The 16,692-nt window shown below is 45.5% G+C and overlaps 1 protein-coding gene across 1 annotated transcript in view; it reads right to left on the minus strand.

Moving 5' to 3' along the window:
* Positions 1–1,267: 1,267 nt before the first annotated feature.
* The window catches only part of LOC307234999 (large neutral amino acids transporter small subunit 4-like), a 29,261-nt gene continuing 13,836 nt past the window's right edge, over positions 1,268–16,692 (minus strand). The window contains exons 6-14 of the mRNA XM_080006928.1: positions 12,885–12,977; positions 11,518–11,651; positions 10,935–11,155; positions 8,845–8,988; positions 7,403–7,529; positions 7,147–7,279; positions 6,614–6,687; positions 6,364–6,487; positions 1,268–5,925 (exon numbers count right to left, since the gene is read on the minus strand). Coding sequence (XP_079863054.1) covers positions 5,761–5,925; positions 6,364–6,487; positions 6,614–6,687; positions 7,147–7,279; positions 7,403–7,529; positions 8,845–8,988; positions 10,935–11,155; positions 11,518–11,651; positions 12,885–12,977 — 1,215 coding nt within the window. The 3' untranslated portion in view covers positions 1,268–5,760. The remainder of the gene's footprint in view (positions 5,926–6,363; positions 6,488–6,613; positions 6,688–7,146; positions 7,280–7,402; positions 7,530–8,844; positions 8,989–10,934; positions 11,156–11,517; positions 11,652–12,884; positions 12,978–16,692) is intronic.

Consider the following 16,692-nt stretch of genomic DNA (forward strand, 5'->3'; position numbering starts at 1 on the left):
CACTTCATGACCACCGGGACAAGGGCCACCGGACGGTAGTCATTCAGGCAGGCAGGAGAGGCGATCTTCGGGGCAGGGATGATGGTGGACCTCTTGAAGAAGGACGTGACCACTGATTCAGCTAGGGAGATGTTGAATATCGTAGTGAGCACCGTGGCTAACTGATTAGCACAGGTCTTCAGTACTCGCCCAGATATGCCACCTGGATCCCGCAGCTTTCCTGGTGTTTACACGCATCAGAGCCCTCCTGACATCATGCTCAGACACTGAGAGCGCGCGCTCATCCCCAGCGGTGTAACTCAAATTAGTCGGCAAGCTAGCGGTGTTGTTGCCAGACTCAAACTGCGCATAAAATAAGTTCCATTTGTTGGCTGGGGAGGGGCTGCTCTTGTAGTTAGTAATAGTCCGCATCCCCTGCCACAAGTGTCTGGTGTCTTGTTGCTCCGTCTGTAGCTCCACTGTGTCCCTGTACGTCCGTTTAGCATCCTTGAGCGCACTCTGCAGTTTATACGACGCCGCTTTGTAATTGTCCATGTTACCGGATACAAGACCGTCTTTGTCCCGGTTCTTACGAGACCTTAACCATGTCTGTGCGTACTGTGGTTGTGGTATAGCACAGTATATAGCACAATACAGCCAACTCTCTGAATGCGAATAAGCACCCAGAGACTAAGCCTTCCAATAAATTTGCAACAGTTTTTCATTAATTCCTGCTACAAATGAAGATCAATGTGGATAAAAGTTGCACCACAAGATGTCTGAAATGCCCCGGTTCCAACGAGACCTCAGCCATGACCGTGGGTTCGGCGATTGTCATGTTCCAGACACTTTTGCAAATGAAAAATGCAGAGAAATTAATAATTATAATTTATTAATAATGATAATAAAAATCTGGGCAAAAACAATAGGGTTCAGTGACAAAGACGTTCGAAAACCTCATGTAGAGTGGGAATTAGACCAGTTTAAGTTGTTGGCTTTGCATGGGGATTGAAAAGTGGACTAACCAGTGCGGAAAGAAGTGTCAAATCCCGTTTAACCTGTCTTTATGTAACCTTAAACTATGTTGTCCAGGTGTCTGTTTGCATGTTCAGTATCTGCACTATTGTTATACTATTCTTAAATGTACAATGAAAGTATGACCCCTGGTGGTGCGTAAACAAAGGCTCAGATATTGTCAGTACATAGAACAAGTTCAATACAAATTTCAGTTTCATATTATAAGGAAAAAGACAAACAAAAACAACACACATCCGTACAAATTATTCAGTTTATTTTTCTTCATATAACGATCTGTTGTGTTTTTTTTTGTTGTTTTTTTTATCTTTCAGTGGAAACAATTCAAAACATGACTCAAAAAAAAAATATCAAAGACGATGGCTAAAATGTAAAATCACACGAGAGAAAAATCAAACATACATACATACATACAGTATATAAGGAACTGAAAATACACGTCCGAGATTCGACAGGAGATCGCTCAAATGAAAACGGGCAGAAGTCATCTGAAAGTCGGGAGAGGGGGTTTCATGCTTCATGACGGGATACAACAAAAGGCATTCGGGGGCGGATCCCCTGAAAATACCCAATATTCCATTGTCAGCCACGGTAATGAAACCCCAACCCAAATCCATAACTGGACAATGGGCATCCATCTTCGCAACACAAACAATAGTCAATCAATGAATCACTCAGTCCGGGAAACTCATGTTGGTTGTCTTGGTGGAGGTGGGGGGACAGACGCAGGTGGGTGTCATCACGCAGCAAAAATCATGGACGGCGGCGAACTAATCATGACGAACACGATGAAATTTAAGGTATGGCAGTCTTAAGAAAGTGCTGATAGAAGGAAGGATATGTCGCCTGGTAGTACTCCTCACTCTTTCCACGTCGCCCGCTCACCGGTTTGTGTGTCGATCACATTCCGACTTGGCGACGTACAATCTTTTGACTCGATCAAACCGGGGGGGTGGGGGTGAAACGCGTGATGCGAGTTGCCAAGTGCCCCGACCACCCCCCCACATTCATAGCGCTGGATATCTCTAGTTTCAACAGAGTGTCAAGCCACTTTTTCATCTTCGGCCTTTTTTTTTTTTATTTATTTTTTTACAGGACACGACAGAAGCATGCTACTCTTGTTTCCTTAGAGATGAGGAAACGCATGCGGTTTTACTAGGTAAGAACGAATATGCTTTTTAAGTATGAGGGTGCTTGAGTAGGGTCTTGAGTAAAGTAACTTTGCTGACTGAGAGACGAGACTCCATCACTCTTGTCCATGCATTTTCAAAAGAGGCGCTATGTAGACAATGTGGACCAGTGGATATAAAAATAAATGTGTTTTTTTTTATGTCCTACATTGGGAACTTTTAACTTTTTCCTACATCTGAAGCTGTTGGGGGTTACATTCTATGCGTCATGCACATACAAAGAGCAGCCGTTGCACTATGAGGTGTGCAATGTGTGTGTGTGTGTGTGTGTGTCTAGAGCGGAGGAGGAGGGCCGGGTCAGAAATATATAGCGCTGAGTTCCAATTTTCCCAACGTCTTAAGGTGCGTCATGTGCCATCCGTTTGCCCGCTTTGTCGTTCATGAGAAGCATTTGAAAGATGGAGGTGGAGGAGGCTTGTCTCTCAGGGCGCGTCACCATTGGGTGAGTGAGGGTAAGTGTAAGTGTGAGTCCATCTATTGGTGGTGGTGGGGGTTTCTAGTCAAGCAGTCCAAAAGCAAAATGTTTAAGTAAACGTTTCAAGGCGTTTTTGCGGAGACGATGAGAGATAAAGATGGAGAGAGAGAGAGAGAGAGAGAGAGAGAGAGAGAGAGAGGGCTGGGATGGATGGCTGTATCTGTGGCTCTATTTTCCTGCTTGGATCCACTCCTCCCATCCTCACCCTCATCTCCCCGCACATAGAAGAGGAGGCACTCTGTGAGGTTGTGGCGTTCTTTGGAGTTAGTGACAGGGCAGAAAATGAAAATGTCAAAATGTCCAAAGAAATAAAAATCTGAGCAACATGTTGAGTTTGACCCCCCGCCCCACTTTCCAGGTCCTTTTTTTATCTCCTCCTGCTATCTTCAAGCATCTCCCTTTGTTATAAGTATTCAAGTTTCCCAGAGCCGCTGAGTGAGTGATCTTTAGTTACCTTTGTCCGAAACAAAAACCAGACCATTGTCTAAAAATGCTGTGTACTCGTTTTACACCAATACTCAACTAACTTGAGGATTCACAGCAACAAAAAAAATGTAAGCGAGCTATGGAAAACCTGATGGGTTCTTTGGAATATAAAAACAAAGAAACCAAAAAAAAAACGTCTATGTAATTGAGTCGAAATGAGTGAAATGTCAATTCCTCATTCTAACAATTCAACTAGCACCATTGATTTCAAGATACAGTGTATTGAATTCACACGCTCTCAAGCCGCCAAACATCTCACGGAGGCGCTTATTGCTACAGCGAAAACCAAGACTTTGAATCCGTGTGTGTCTGTGTGTGTGTGTGTGTGTGTATGTATGTACGTATGTGTGTGTGTGTGTATGTGTGTGTGTGTGTGTGTGCGTGTGTGTGTGCGTGTTTGTGTGTGTGTGTCTCTCTGAAGCAGGTTAAAAACACACTGCGGGCAGATCGCATTGTGGCCCTGCTCACCACAATTACTACTTTCTCCTCAATACTAAACACACAATTTACTCTTCCGCACCAGCGTCATCAGAAGAAAATATGAAGAGCAAAGATATTTCTTTTTACTATAATCTCTGTAATCATATTGCAAGTAAATATGTAATATAAAAAACGGAAAAAAAATGACACAACTTCATAATAGGATTCAATAGAATTACGAGGACCCGGAAATACCACAAAATGTCCAAAGTGAGCGTTCCTGTCTGGATTGATGTGATGGATACACATACTTAAGATGGCGGATACTGGACGCAGGAGGTCGGGTAGAGCTTACCGTGGCCCTCTATTGCTGGTGTTTTAAAAAGCAGACGAACACATACGTAAACACAGATGATGTGTGTTTCTGTCTGGATCACCATCAATACCAGTTATACTAGCGACGTCGCAAACTCACAACACTTCTCGACATTAGGGGGCTGAATTGTACGGTGGCGGAATTTTAACCGGCGGGCGTGGGAAGGAGCGGTGAATAAATAATCGAAGCTATCCAATTCGGCGACATTCCGAGACATTAACAGAGCGATCGGATTAGCAATCAGATTATTCCACTGCCCCAGCTGCAGTGTCAAACGAAACACCACATGATCTAAGATCCGTCAGAAGGCGAAACATTTTCATTTTTTTGTGTATTTTGTGTAATTTTGTGTACTAGTGGTGATCAGTTGACATTGGTTGGCGTTATGTTCAGTGGTTTATTTTTGCTGCGACCGGCAGCCGCATAGTACTGTATCACGCTCGGTCCAAAAATCTACCGAGCCGTAATGCCCAGGTGCTGCCACTAGGAGGAGGCGCAGGCGCGGCCCATCACAAACTTTCATACTTGTTTTCTGTTTTGTTACAGTTCGCAGGATGGCCACGGTTGGTTGGCCGGTGACCAATGCTTGAAGTGGAGAAAAATAGGTGCCGGTACTCCCCTTAGTCACATGTTATCAATCTGCTTTATAATAAAGAAATGTTTAAAATGAAGTGTCCTTTCGCTTGAGTAGAACAGCTAATGCTGTGTTCCATTGAAGTTGGATCTCTGAAAAATCCAACCTCGTACTTGGAAAAGTGTAAAGGAACGGACATTTATTTTGGAAATTTCAGAGCCGACCGCTCGTACCTAAGTTTACCAAGATAAAAGACCTGACGTCACGGCAACATGGTGGTAATGAGTGGCGGTGAAAAATATTCCCTGTGTATAGATTTTTAAACACGTCTACCGTCGTTTTGAACTACTCTGTAGATCTGATGTTACGTTAACACGACTGGAATGGCATATTTCCGAGTTCCCATGGAACGCAGCATCGTTTTGTGCTGCTTCTCGACCTGATGCGAACTTGCGGGTTTCTTATCCACCAGAACCAGAGTGTGGGCAGCAGACCTTACCAACGATGGAGTAGAACTGGGGGGAATAGTGAAACCAGCTGTTTCCACCAAAAAGGTGCAGATAGAAAGCGCAAACAATGTCGCGCACAATCTAAAGAGAGCCCCCGTCCGTGTCCATATATGGTCAGTGAGTACCGGCCCACTTCAAGCACTGACACCATTGTTGACAAACAAGAAAATAAAACAAAAAAAAGAATAGATCGATACGTAGCGACACCTCTGCCGTGCCTCCTTCTCGGTGCCGAGAGGCTTTGTCTTTCTTTCTTGCTTTGTCTGCTCCCAGGGGTTTTATGAGGACGGCTTCGACTTTATCGCCTCTGGAAAAGACAGGCATGTGTCACAGTGTCACAGTGTACAGTCAGTGTGTGTCAGTGAGCAAATCACCCGTGTGCAGAATTGTGTGTGGCCCGACGTGTCGCAACGTCGCAGATGCGTATGTGTCTGTGTATGTGAGACGTGAGACGTTGTTCGGGGAGGAGGGGAATGTAGTGGAGAGAGAGAGAGAGAGAAAGAGAGCGAGAGCGAGGGAGAGAGAATCGTCCAAGTGGAGAGCGACGTCAAGGAGGGAGGGGAAGGCGAGAGAGGACGCAAACGTATTAAGTGAGGCCCTCTCCCTTCTCATCTTCTATTATATTACTCCTCCTCACTCTCTCTGTCTTTTGGCATGGCCTCTTCTTTTTATTTATTTGAAATGTTTTCCTCCCCTGAATCCGTTCGACACTGCGTCTAGACGAAGGCCTCGGGCTTGCCGTTGCCATTGTTGATCTGGACGTAGACCTTGGGGTCCTCGTCGCGCTCCTCCCTCAGGCGGGTGAGGTGGCGGCTGTGGCAGAGGAGGTAGAGAGGGAGGCAGAATCCCAGCATGCTCAGGCCCAGCAGGCCCACGTTCACCTGAAGGGACAGGGGACAGGAAGGGTGTGATGGTGAGGTCGAGATCCAAACGTGGATTTAGAGATTTCTTTATATTGACCCGAATATAAGACGACCCTGATTATAAGGCGACCGCCCGATTTTCTTTTTGAAGACAAAATCTTGTTTTTATGAAGAAAACAATTTTATTTAAAAAAAAAGACGCAGCATGCGGTCGTACGGAGAATACGCAGTAGGATACGTATGTGCGAAGAGTGATGAATGTAATGCGGACATTTAAAAGTCTTGACCCGGAATATAAAACAATCCCACTTTTTCAGACATATTTCCAGGGAAAAAAAAACAATCTTATATTCGGGTCAATATGGTACATATGTCTTTTTGCCAATCTATCTATCCTTCTATTGTGCTTGTCAAATAATGGCGATCGGGGAGGTGTAGGTTAAGGTTTTACCGTACCCATAGGGGGTCTCCTTCCAGGGGTCCCACCATGGCCATGAAGAGCGGCTGCTGGAGGAGGGCGAACAGAGCACTGATCAGTGACTGCATTCCAGTCAGGCTGCCGAACTGAGAGGATGGGTACCTATGGGGGACAAACAACAAACAGGACTAATGGTCAATCATATATATAATATAGTACTGCTTTACTATGGCTATTAGTATTTTTCAGTCAGTATTATTAAGTTATTTTTTCATCTTGGACACTTACACAGCAGCATAAAGGCCTCCAACCGCAGAGTGGATGAAGCCTCTGACGATGGTGTGCAAAATAAACGACAAAATCTGGCAGAGGGGGTGAAAATAAGATGGTCAGAAATATACATATTGTTTATCATTATTTTTTCTTTTATGAAAAAACATCAATGGCCCAGATGAATGAATAACGGGTGCAATTCATACAATGACCGCCAGGTGGCACAGAGGCATTTTGAAAATGCATCTGCTGCATTGCCATGTGAGCCTCTCTCTTTCTCTCTTTCTCTCACTCTCTCTCGCTCTCTACATAGCTGCCTCCCACGAGGAAGGCACTTTAGAGTTCAACGCAACGCTAGGACACATGGAGGTAAAATGTGCCTCCATGAAAACGTTTAAAACAATACCTGCCACTGGCACATCCTTGTCAACTCGCGGTAGTTTTGTTTAGGATTTATTTTCAAACTAAAATAAATGTCTTACGTCTTATCGTTCAGTCATCAGATTATTCATCCACCCATCCATTCATTCATTCATCTGCGTGCCTACCTGCAGGGGAAGGTTGGGGACAATGCAGGTGACCCCGAAGCCGACCAGGAGAAGATTGGTGAAGACAAAAGCTCTGGCGGCGTTGGTGATCTTCTGAATCTGCTTGTCGGGACGGCGAGTCTGACCAGGCTCCCTGTGAGGAGAACAAGAGAAGACACATGATGATGACATTTTGATGATGAGTGTCTGGCTGACGAGGCCTATACATCTGTGTGTTTGTGTGTGTGTGTGTGTGTGCGTGTGTGTGATGGCTTACCTCTTGGCCTTGGCGTCGCTCTCGTCCTCACAGTCTTTGAGTCTCCAGTCCATGATGTAGCCAATAACGGGAGAGGTGACCAGACACAGGAGCTGGAGCACGCCAAAGATGGACGTATACACGCTCACTGGGCGACGCGGGGGGAGAGGGGAGGGGGAAAAGAGACAGATGGAGATTAGCACAGAAAGAAATGGACTAATAACGTCGTAGGATTTCAGTTCGGTGGAAGAAAATGGGGAAACAAGCGGGAAAGAAAGAAACACGCAACGGACAGGAACAGGACGGCGCATCCGGTTCGTCGCTGGGGTGACCATGCTCACACAAGACTGGACTGGAAATGGGGCACTGACAGCTAAGAGAGATGGAGGTGTGGGGTTGGAGGGGGGTAGTTTAGTTTAGAGGCCTCTTACCCACTTCCATCCTCTTTACTGCAACAGCAGCAGGAAGCCAGCGTGACAGGAAGAGAGAGAGAGAGATAGAGAGAGAGAGATAGAGAGAGAGATAGAGAGAGAGAGAGAGAGAGATATGGAGAAGGGACAGAGCAGAGGGGCAGTTTACCACAGGCCATAGCGCAGCCTGACTAAGCAGAGAGAGACAGAGAAAAGCCGAGGGCACCGAGAAAGTTAAGAGCACAGCTACCCGGAACCACAGTGGAGAGCAAAGAGCAGTCCCCACGTTTAAATCAGGGTGCAGATTCACACCCCATAATCGCGTAGGCCCATGTGTCAACACCAAAGTGTCAACAGTGTAAACACACACACATACATACACACACACACCGTTATCCGTTAATTGCAGGTTTTTGACAGGGAAAATATGTTGAAGTCCGACATATTTAAATCTCATAATGTTCGGTGAAAATAATTCCCTCTGAGCACAATTTGAATTAGTGCTGGAGGATAAAACAATAACCATGACAACAGGGACACATACATCCATAGTTTGGCATTTTTTTTGTAGATTTAAGTTCCGACCCAAAGCAGAACATAATATTCATTGTGTAAAATATGTTGACGATGGACAACGACACAAATTTTATTATTTATTTAGACCTACTTACCATATTTCCTTTTGTATTCGTTTTTATCAAAGACATTATCAAAGTGAAATTGGAATTACAGCATCTGCACTTGTTACTTATTGTTCACGAAGGGAAATTATTTGATTTTAAATCATAATATCCGTTATACTTGTTAACTGACTTATTTCATTTTGAATATTCAATAAAAAAAATATCATGAATCTACATGTCTTCATGATTTCATTCTCTATATAGCCTGCCTATCAGTTGTATTCAAGCTCAATAAACACAGATAATATTTGACCTGAATCTCTACCATTTGGCCAGGACGTTGACATCTTCCAGAACACGTGGACCGGCACCAATTTTTCGTAACAGAAACTCTGGTGCACACACACACACACACACATACAGTACACACCTGTGCTGAGGTCGCCTTCGGTCAAGGACTCGAGGATGGTGTTCATGGCTCCCATGTAGAAGATGAGGCGAAGCTGGGTCACACACATGGTGATGAGGCTCAGCATGAAGATGGGGCTGAACACGCTCTTCATGAAGGACTGAGCTGGAGGGAGAGAGAGAGAGAGAGAGAGGAAGGAGAAAAGGAAAATAACAGTTTGTCAGAAGGCAGTGGGACCAAGTGTCAGTACTTACAAAGCTCTTAACTTTGAACGTTCAAATCAAAAACCACAGGTTCATCAAGGACCAGCTGTCAAGGTGTACTCTAGAAGCAATCAAGGTTATGGCCTAAACATTTTCCCTAGCCCCCTTAGGTGGCATGGTAACATGGCTCAACCCGTGTTAAAGGCCAGAGGGTCTTGGGATTCAAAGAAAGGCAGAGATGGGGAAAAGGGTTGATCATTAATCTTACTAGAGGATATAAATGGCAAATGGACCTAACTGACCATGCGCTAAGCCCTGGGCAAACCTTTTAACGGTCAGTCCGCCCGATAGAGCGGGGCCCTATTAGACGAGCCCTATTAGCCATTCCAGTGGCTATTCTCAGCCTTGATTAAAGGGGAATCTCTTATTACTCTTTCTCAAGAATAAACTCAAATCTTGTGCAAGGTTTGTTTACTGGTGTCCGGCCACCTTGACATACAGTACAACGCTGTCTGTGGACATGGTTTAGATGCCAAGCCAGTCCACTGTGAGCATGCCGAGTGGATCACAAGATACACGGTGCTTATCGCCACAGTTGGCAGCCATTGTCAAAACAAGTCAAATCACTGGATTTTCCAATTTAGGAAGAATTGTATTGATATACAGAATCTTAAAAGCACATTTTCAAGATAGGTTCATCAACTCACACTCAAACAAGGCCAAATAATTATGAACCAGCTGAAACAAGGGACTTTTGAGGATGAAAAGAGGAGAAGAAAATGTAAAATAGGCACATTTTTGATGATTAGTGGACAAATTAAAGAAGAATGTGCGTGCCTGCGTGTATGTGTATGTGTGTGTGTAGGTGGGCATGCATGCAGAAAGGGCCTCTTGAAACCTTCTGACAGATGGAACATGTCCAGCTGTTACTGAACTAACCATTGACATCCCAACACACACACACACACACACACACACACACACACACTCACACACACCCACACACACACACACACACACACACATATATACACACAAACACGTAGTTGCACACATGCAACAACTGATGCTTAGCCTTTCAAACCATAACAACACTCCCTCCACAACCCCCAGACCCCGACCCACGCCCGCTGGGAAGCCTTTCTATGAGCCCGGTCCGAACCAATTCCACGGTTCGATTGGTACCAAAGAGCCCCAGAAGGGAGCAACCAGGTCCCCCGCTATGGGGCTGTGACCCAGAGTGGGGGGAGAATTTGGGGGAGCTGGGGGAAGGCCTGGAGGTCTGGCGGTCACTGAGGTTAGGTTTAAAGGGAATTAGGGTAAAGGTAAAAAGTGGGCATTTATACATTTTATTTTCTTCTGGGGGGGTTGGATGCCCATGTCTAATTACTGCGTACAGATATGGGTCAGGGGGAGTAAGCAGTGCAATGAGGTTGTCTTTGACAGTTGTTTTTTACTTTCTGAGAAGCACTTTGGTGAAACGCTCAAACAATGAAGGCTTTCCGAGGAGAAGTTGGCACTACTGCACTGATGGGGACTCCACCCGGAATTATGGTAATTTTGTAACAATGTCTAATGATCATCAAAGAGATGGACTTGTCTGATAGTAAGACTGAAGTACTTAAATTGAATCCCATCTAATGTAATTGATTATCCATCAAACTAGGCTTCAGTAGAATCCAGACATGACCACTCTTTAGGACTGTGGAACCGGAGGGTCTTTGTTTCCCCTGCAACTTCCATAAACACTTCTTGGCATATGCAGCACCTCTTCTAGCCAGTTCATTGACAAGACTGCCTGCCATTTGGAATACTTATGAGTGAACAAGGACAAGGGATGGTTTGTGGGAGTTCCAGCCTGAATCATTAGGGAAAATCTGTCTGGGCATACTTGAGTTGAGTACTTACTCTCCTCCGCTGACTTGCATTTCACCTCCAGGTCCACGGTGGAGAGGCAGAGCTTATTGGCCTCCTGCGTGGCCAGGTCCTTGGTGTTCTGCGGCTGCATGTGCTGCTGTTTCATGGAGTTGCCCACGCTCAGGCGCCGCCCGACAGTGGTCACCTGCCGGTAGAACTGCTTGCCAGTGATCTTGTGGTCAAAGCCCAGCCAGCTGAACTTGATTTTCACCCTGAAAGCGGGAGGGTGATAAACGGATAGAGGGATAGAGGAGAGGGAAGAGTGGGCTCAAGGTGAATAAGAGCAAAGCTGGGTTGATCTTCTGGTTTGACTGTCTTTCCTGTCCTCCGGCCTGCTGTGGACCTACACTGTAATATACCGGTATTACCACCTCCAATGTACACCGTGTGTGTGTTTGTGTGTGTGTGTGTGTTTGTGGATACATGCTTGAAGAATAGCTGTCGGCTAAAGAAATTCCTCTCTATCTCGCTCTATCACTGTGTGTGTGTGTGTGTGTGTGTGTGTGTGTGTGTGTGTGTGTGTGTGTGTGTGTGTGTGTGTGTGTGTGTGTGTGTGTGTGTGTGTCAATCTTACGTGAAGTCCATGTCCTCCGGGCCGGGGAAGGGCTCCAGGGGCCAGTTGAAGAAGCAGTTCAGGAAGACGAGGCAGGCGCAGCCGGCCCACACGAGCAGAATGGAGATGAAGGTGGCCCCCAGGTCGTAGATCACCTAGACAGACAGACAGGAGCCCAGCAATGGAAAACAAAATCAATAGGATTATAACAGACTGCCTAATGTGCCTGCCACAATAACAACTTTTGTTGGATGATATATTGTCCCAGAAATAATTGCGATAAACAATATAATTGTCATTTTAAGATTTCTTAGCATAATAATGCAAGTACACCCTTTCAAATAGCAATGAACTTAAAATATGTGCGGAGGAGCTGCCTGAGCCCCGCCCACGGTGACACTCCAACACAGAGAGCAGATGTGAGGACAGCGCTACTAGAAATTACAGCAAAATGTGTCTCATAGTTTTTTTTCTGTTTATTCGGCTCAGTTACATGCATTTATAAAATGGTAATACATTATGTATTCGTTGATTTAGAAATACATTTGAAAAATGTTCTTATATAGTACATTTTTTCAAACTTTAATACAATTTTGTAGATCATAGTATTTATTGATCTTTTCCCATTTGTATTGGTTGCATTATATGTATTTGTGAATTAGGACACATAATTCCTTCTAAAACGTGTTTTATTAACTTTAAAACGTAAAACATTTCGGCTACATTACATTAATTAGCTGCCACTTTTGTTCAAAGATATTTTTTCATAAGTTCAAATATAAGTGGAGCAATTATGGATTATCGTTTTGATCGTAAATTCCCACGTGACTTGAACGCAGCATCTGTAGGGGTAACAGCGGCAGAGAGACAACTGTGGATTCTAGCGTAGATGAAACTCAGCCAGAGGCTATAATCGGGGTCACAGTGAGAACTCCAAAAGATAAGAAGGAGATCGCTATTTCGGAGGATTCTCCTGTCGCTGAGACACTGTTTAGGTTTTGTTGCACTGATACTTGGAGTAGCGGCGTTGGTCCCCGTGCTGTGAAAAAAACACCTAAAAGGCGCTGCTTGTAATGGTAGGGAAAATCCTGCTGTTATTCTGGCATAATTTTGGCTATAATATTGGTGACATTCTTATGTAAACAAACACGCATGGAAACACAACAGACAATTAATAAAGGTCAGAAAAATTGCCGAGATCATGTCCATATATCGTGCGATAAGTCGATATAGTAATTATAGGCCTACTGCCTAAGCATCTAATTGTTTTAGATGGGGAAGTCCGATTTGATGGATATCACCAGTTTGAGGTAAATGTGAGAGGGAATGAGTGTTTTTTTTTCATAAACACACACACAGACAGTTAGGGAGCGGTGGACAGAAAGTACCTTGATGCCAGGGAAAGTGACGGCAGAGGAGGCATAGGAGCCGATCATGAGAGCGATGAAAGTCGACCTCAGGTCTCCAAACATGTTGGGCAGCTGCAGAGAGAGAGAGCAGAGCCAGATGACACCACACATTGAAATGTGATTGAGTAAAACAGTAAAAATGCAGAAATCCTTACTTCAGGGACGACGGAACAGTGAATTATTGATTTTTTTTTCTTTACAGTGGTATTTCCCCAAGTACTCTCTTTCTCTGTGAAAGCCAGTTAAATGTTAAAATGCAATGTCAAATAGGGGACCATCACTATTACCATCATGTGTGACGACATCACATGTTCCAACTCTAAAACTCTAAAACAGATGCGATACATTTAAACGCCTACACACCCTGCTCACGTGTGTCTGTGGGCAGGGTGTTCACACTGTTTTCGTTCCACTTTTTGAAGCGGAGTGTGAGGGAAGCCAGAACACCTTGCACAAGGCTGCTCTGGCCCCTTGATTCAAGGCAAGTGCTGTTCCTTTCTGCTCAGCTCCTCTGTAAACAACAACTCTGCTGAAAACAAGCACAAGCAGGGAGGGAGGGAGGGAGAGAAAGAAAGAAAGAAAGAAAGAAAGAAAGGCCAATGTCTATGGATGGACCAGAGCGTGTCGACGGCAGTAAAGGCTGAAGGGTGGAAAAGCATAGCCAGAGAAAAAGGAGAGGGGGTTGAGGGGGGTTATGAGGGTGGGGGGGGTGCAAGCTGCTGCGAAGAAGCAGCTAAACTTTTCCCGACAAGAGACGCATTATCAAGGGGTCACAACAGCGACGCTCCCAGAACCTCCTCCCCCCGTGACTCATCATCGCCATCATCGTTCCCTAACAATCGCTCACCACAGGGAGTGTGTGCTGAACTGAACTCTCTCACCCCTCGCAGACATCACTCCCCCTCCAGGTTTAATTGGGACAAAGGTGAGCATCCAAATCGGCAATAACCCCGTCATAACGGCACACCAAAACGCACAGGGCCTCCGCATTCCTACACTCCTTCTCTGGCGCGAGAAGAACTCAGCCTCCCATCGACCAGCTGGGTGGATAGGACACCCACAGGTTGGACAGGGGCGTACCTCGTTGTGCCCTTTGGCCCAGTTGGTGTGCGGGAAAAGATGACAAAGGGATATGACAGAAAAACTAAGGAGAATGGGAAGTAAGCGCCTAAGCTGTTTTTACCGAGGCACCGCACCTGACGGAAAGGCGGCTTGTGTCTGACTCCATGGCAAAAATCCCGACCCACTCACGCCGGCAATGCAGAGTCAACAAGTCTGAGGGTACCAGGCCATTCCGCTCCGTCAGCGCTAACAACTTCCCCAACGTCCCTGGGCACGCAGGGATGTACCCATGAGTCATGTTCGGTGTGCTCAAAAGGCTGCTATTTATAGTGCATTTCCTGGGATATGTGCAGAGGCAGTGGATGGACGCACGACTCAACTCTTTTCAGTGAAATTGCAGAAGTCATGTGAGATGTCCAAGGCCATCAACCCTGTCAGCAATCAGTATCTAATCTGTTACCATTTCAGGTCCAGTCCAAAGCATCATACACTCAAACGTCCTTTGGATTCTCACTTTGTAAACTCGCAAATTTGAGCTGTGTGTATGGCATGTCCCTTGTTCCAACCTATGAGGGACTGGGTGGTGGATGGCATTAGACTCCCGGACCCTAAGCGATGTGGGTTAGCAAGTGAACCTTTTAGACCAAGCTGAGCCAAAACCCTGATCTTGGGACATGGTGGTGGATGGCGGTTGTCCAACTTTCCCAGAGAACATGGTCCTGAGCTAATACAGAACTGTAGACTTGAAACCATGACAGACGTAGGATGGGGCCACTCAGTTCAGCGCACGTGCAGATAAGAGACGGTTCTTTAACCTCTTTATATTGTCTCTTCCGCTGTGCAACGGGTTCATTTGGAGTGCGCGCAGATGTGGTTGGCAAAAATAAACAGCATTGGTGGGGGCGCAAGAAAAACAACGTGATCACGAGAAAGCGAGATGGACAGATATACAGAGGGTATAGTGCAGGAGCACAAAAAAACTTGTACTGCAAGCCCAAACTTGAGTGTCAGTCTGGCTGCCTTGCACTGAGCCTCAATCAATCCCTGTAAGGCTCAAGGAACCACTCTGATAAATAGGTTACGTCACACACTTAGTTAGCGGGTCTGTATCGGCGGTAGCTGACCTTCTTGTTTCCAAAGAAATGATTTTGTCTTCAGAGAAGGGTTCGGCAGTGTATTAGCGTGTTAGTGTGAGTGCATGACTGTGCGCGCCTAGGTGTTTTTGGAGTTGCAGGGGCGTTCCGAGCTGTCAGGGCTTGATGGGATACAGCTTAACGGTTTCTGTGTAGTTGCAGTCAATAACACGCATCCGTCACTGTCTGTCGGCCATCTTGACAGTTAAACTGCCGAGTACAATAGCTCCGTTGTTGCAATAGAGACCAATTGACACACACACACACACACGCACACGCACACACACGCACACACATACACACACACACACACACACACACACACACACACACACACGCGCGCGCGCACACGCACACACACACACACACACACACACACACTACTGTGACAGCTGACAACAGCTACTGCATAGTAAATGTACCCATTGTCTTAAGACTCAATGGGGGATAATATACAGTATGTCCAGGTCATTGAGCCTCATGTCATAACATACTTTACGACCTTATTGCCTAAGCACATTCACCATAATCACCTAAAAGGCTTTTCGTCCTATTTTATCATTACTCTTTGTAACATATTCTAAGAAATTGAGTATGATGAAAAAAAATCTTCTCGCTGTTTTGGTGAGTCTTTAATCGCCACAGGAGTGTATTGCTTGCTTGCCGGTGTGTTTGTGTGTGTGTGTGTTTCTCATATTAGGCCTTCCAGAGCAAGGTATGTGTTTATGTAGTTCCTAAACAGAAGACCAGGAGAGCAAAAACAATAACACACACACTCAAAGAAGAAAAAAAAATCAGCTGAGCCAAAGTCGTCCATGTTGGTTGCCGGGCATGTTTTGCAACAGCACCTCGATAACGACAGGAATGGGTGTCACCTCTACTTTAACCATCCATTAACAGTGTGTTATTCTATCAGCCTGTGCTCATTTAACTGCTGGGATATCCAAATATAAGGAAGTTACCACATAGTGAAACATTCCCAAATCCAGGAAATGACAGTAAACATTTTCTGAGTGATCAATTTGTTCTCTCCATATGTCAACCCTCCACCCTCCTCTCCCCCGCCTCGACACCAAGTCTGCTTTGATTTTCAGTCTGCTTCCTTTCTATGTCTGCTTCATCGGCCACAGGTTACCCTCAGCAAATACACATCACAAGGGTGCCCTCAGTCTCCGCTTAGAGGGGTAAATAAGAAACGCCACCAAAGTTCCATCATCACCTACAGAAAATGAAGGTGGATGACGGGCTGCATTTTCCCAGGTGGCAATTCCCACTCGTTTCCTTGATGGCTATTTTGTTAGCTCTGCGGCCCCAGTGTATCCATGCAAAGAGCATTGCAGTACACACACACACACACACACACACACACACACACACACACACACACACACACACACACACACATACACACAGACACACAGACACACATAGATGGCCCCGGTGTTTGCACGGGTCCTAAAGAACACGGGGTCTATTTTTAAGGGGCCTGAGTAAGACGGGGGAGATAAGAGATCACCTGGCATCGGGGGGTAAAAAAGGCGCTAGTCTTCTCAAGACGACTATCGCATCCCTGGTTCATAGAATGTAGTTCT

The sequence above is a fragment of the Zeus faber genome (assembly GCF_960531495.2).
Source record: "Zeus faber genome assembly, chromosome: 9".
NCBI lineage: Eukaryota > Metazoa > Chordata > Actinopteri > Zeiformes > Zeidae > Zeus > Zeus faber.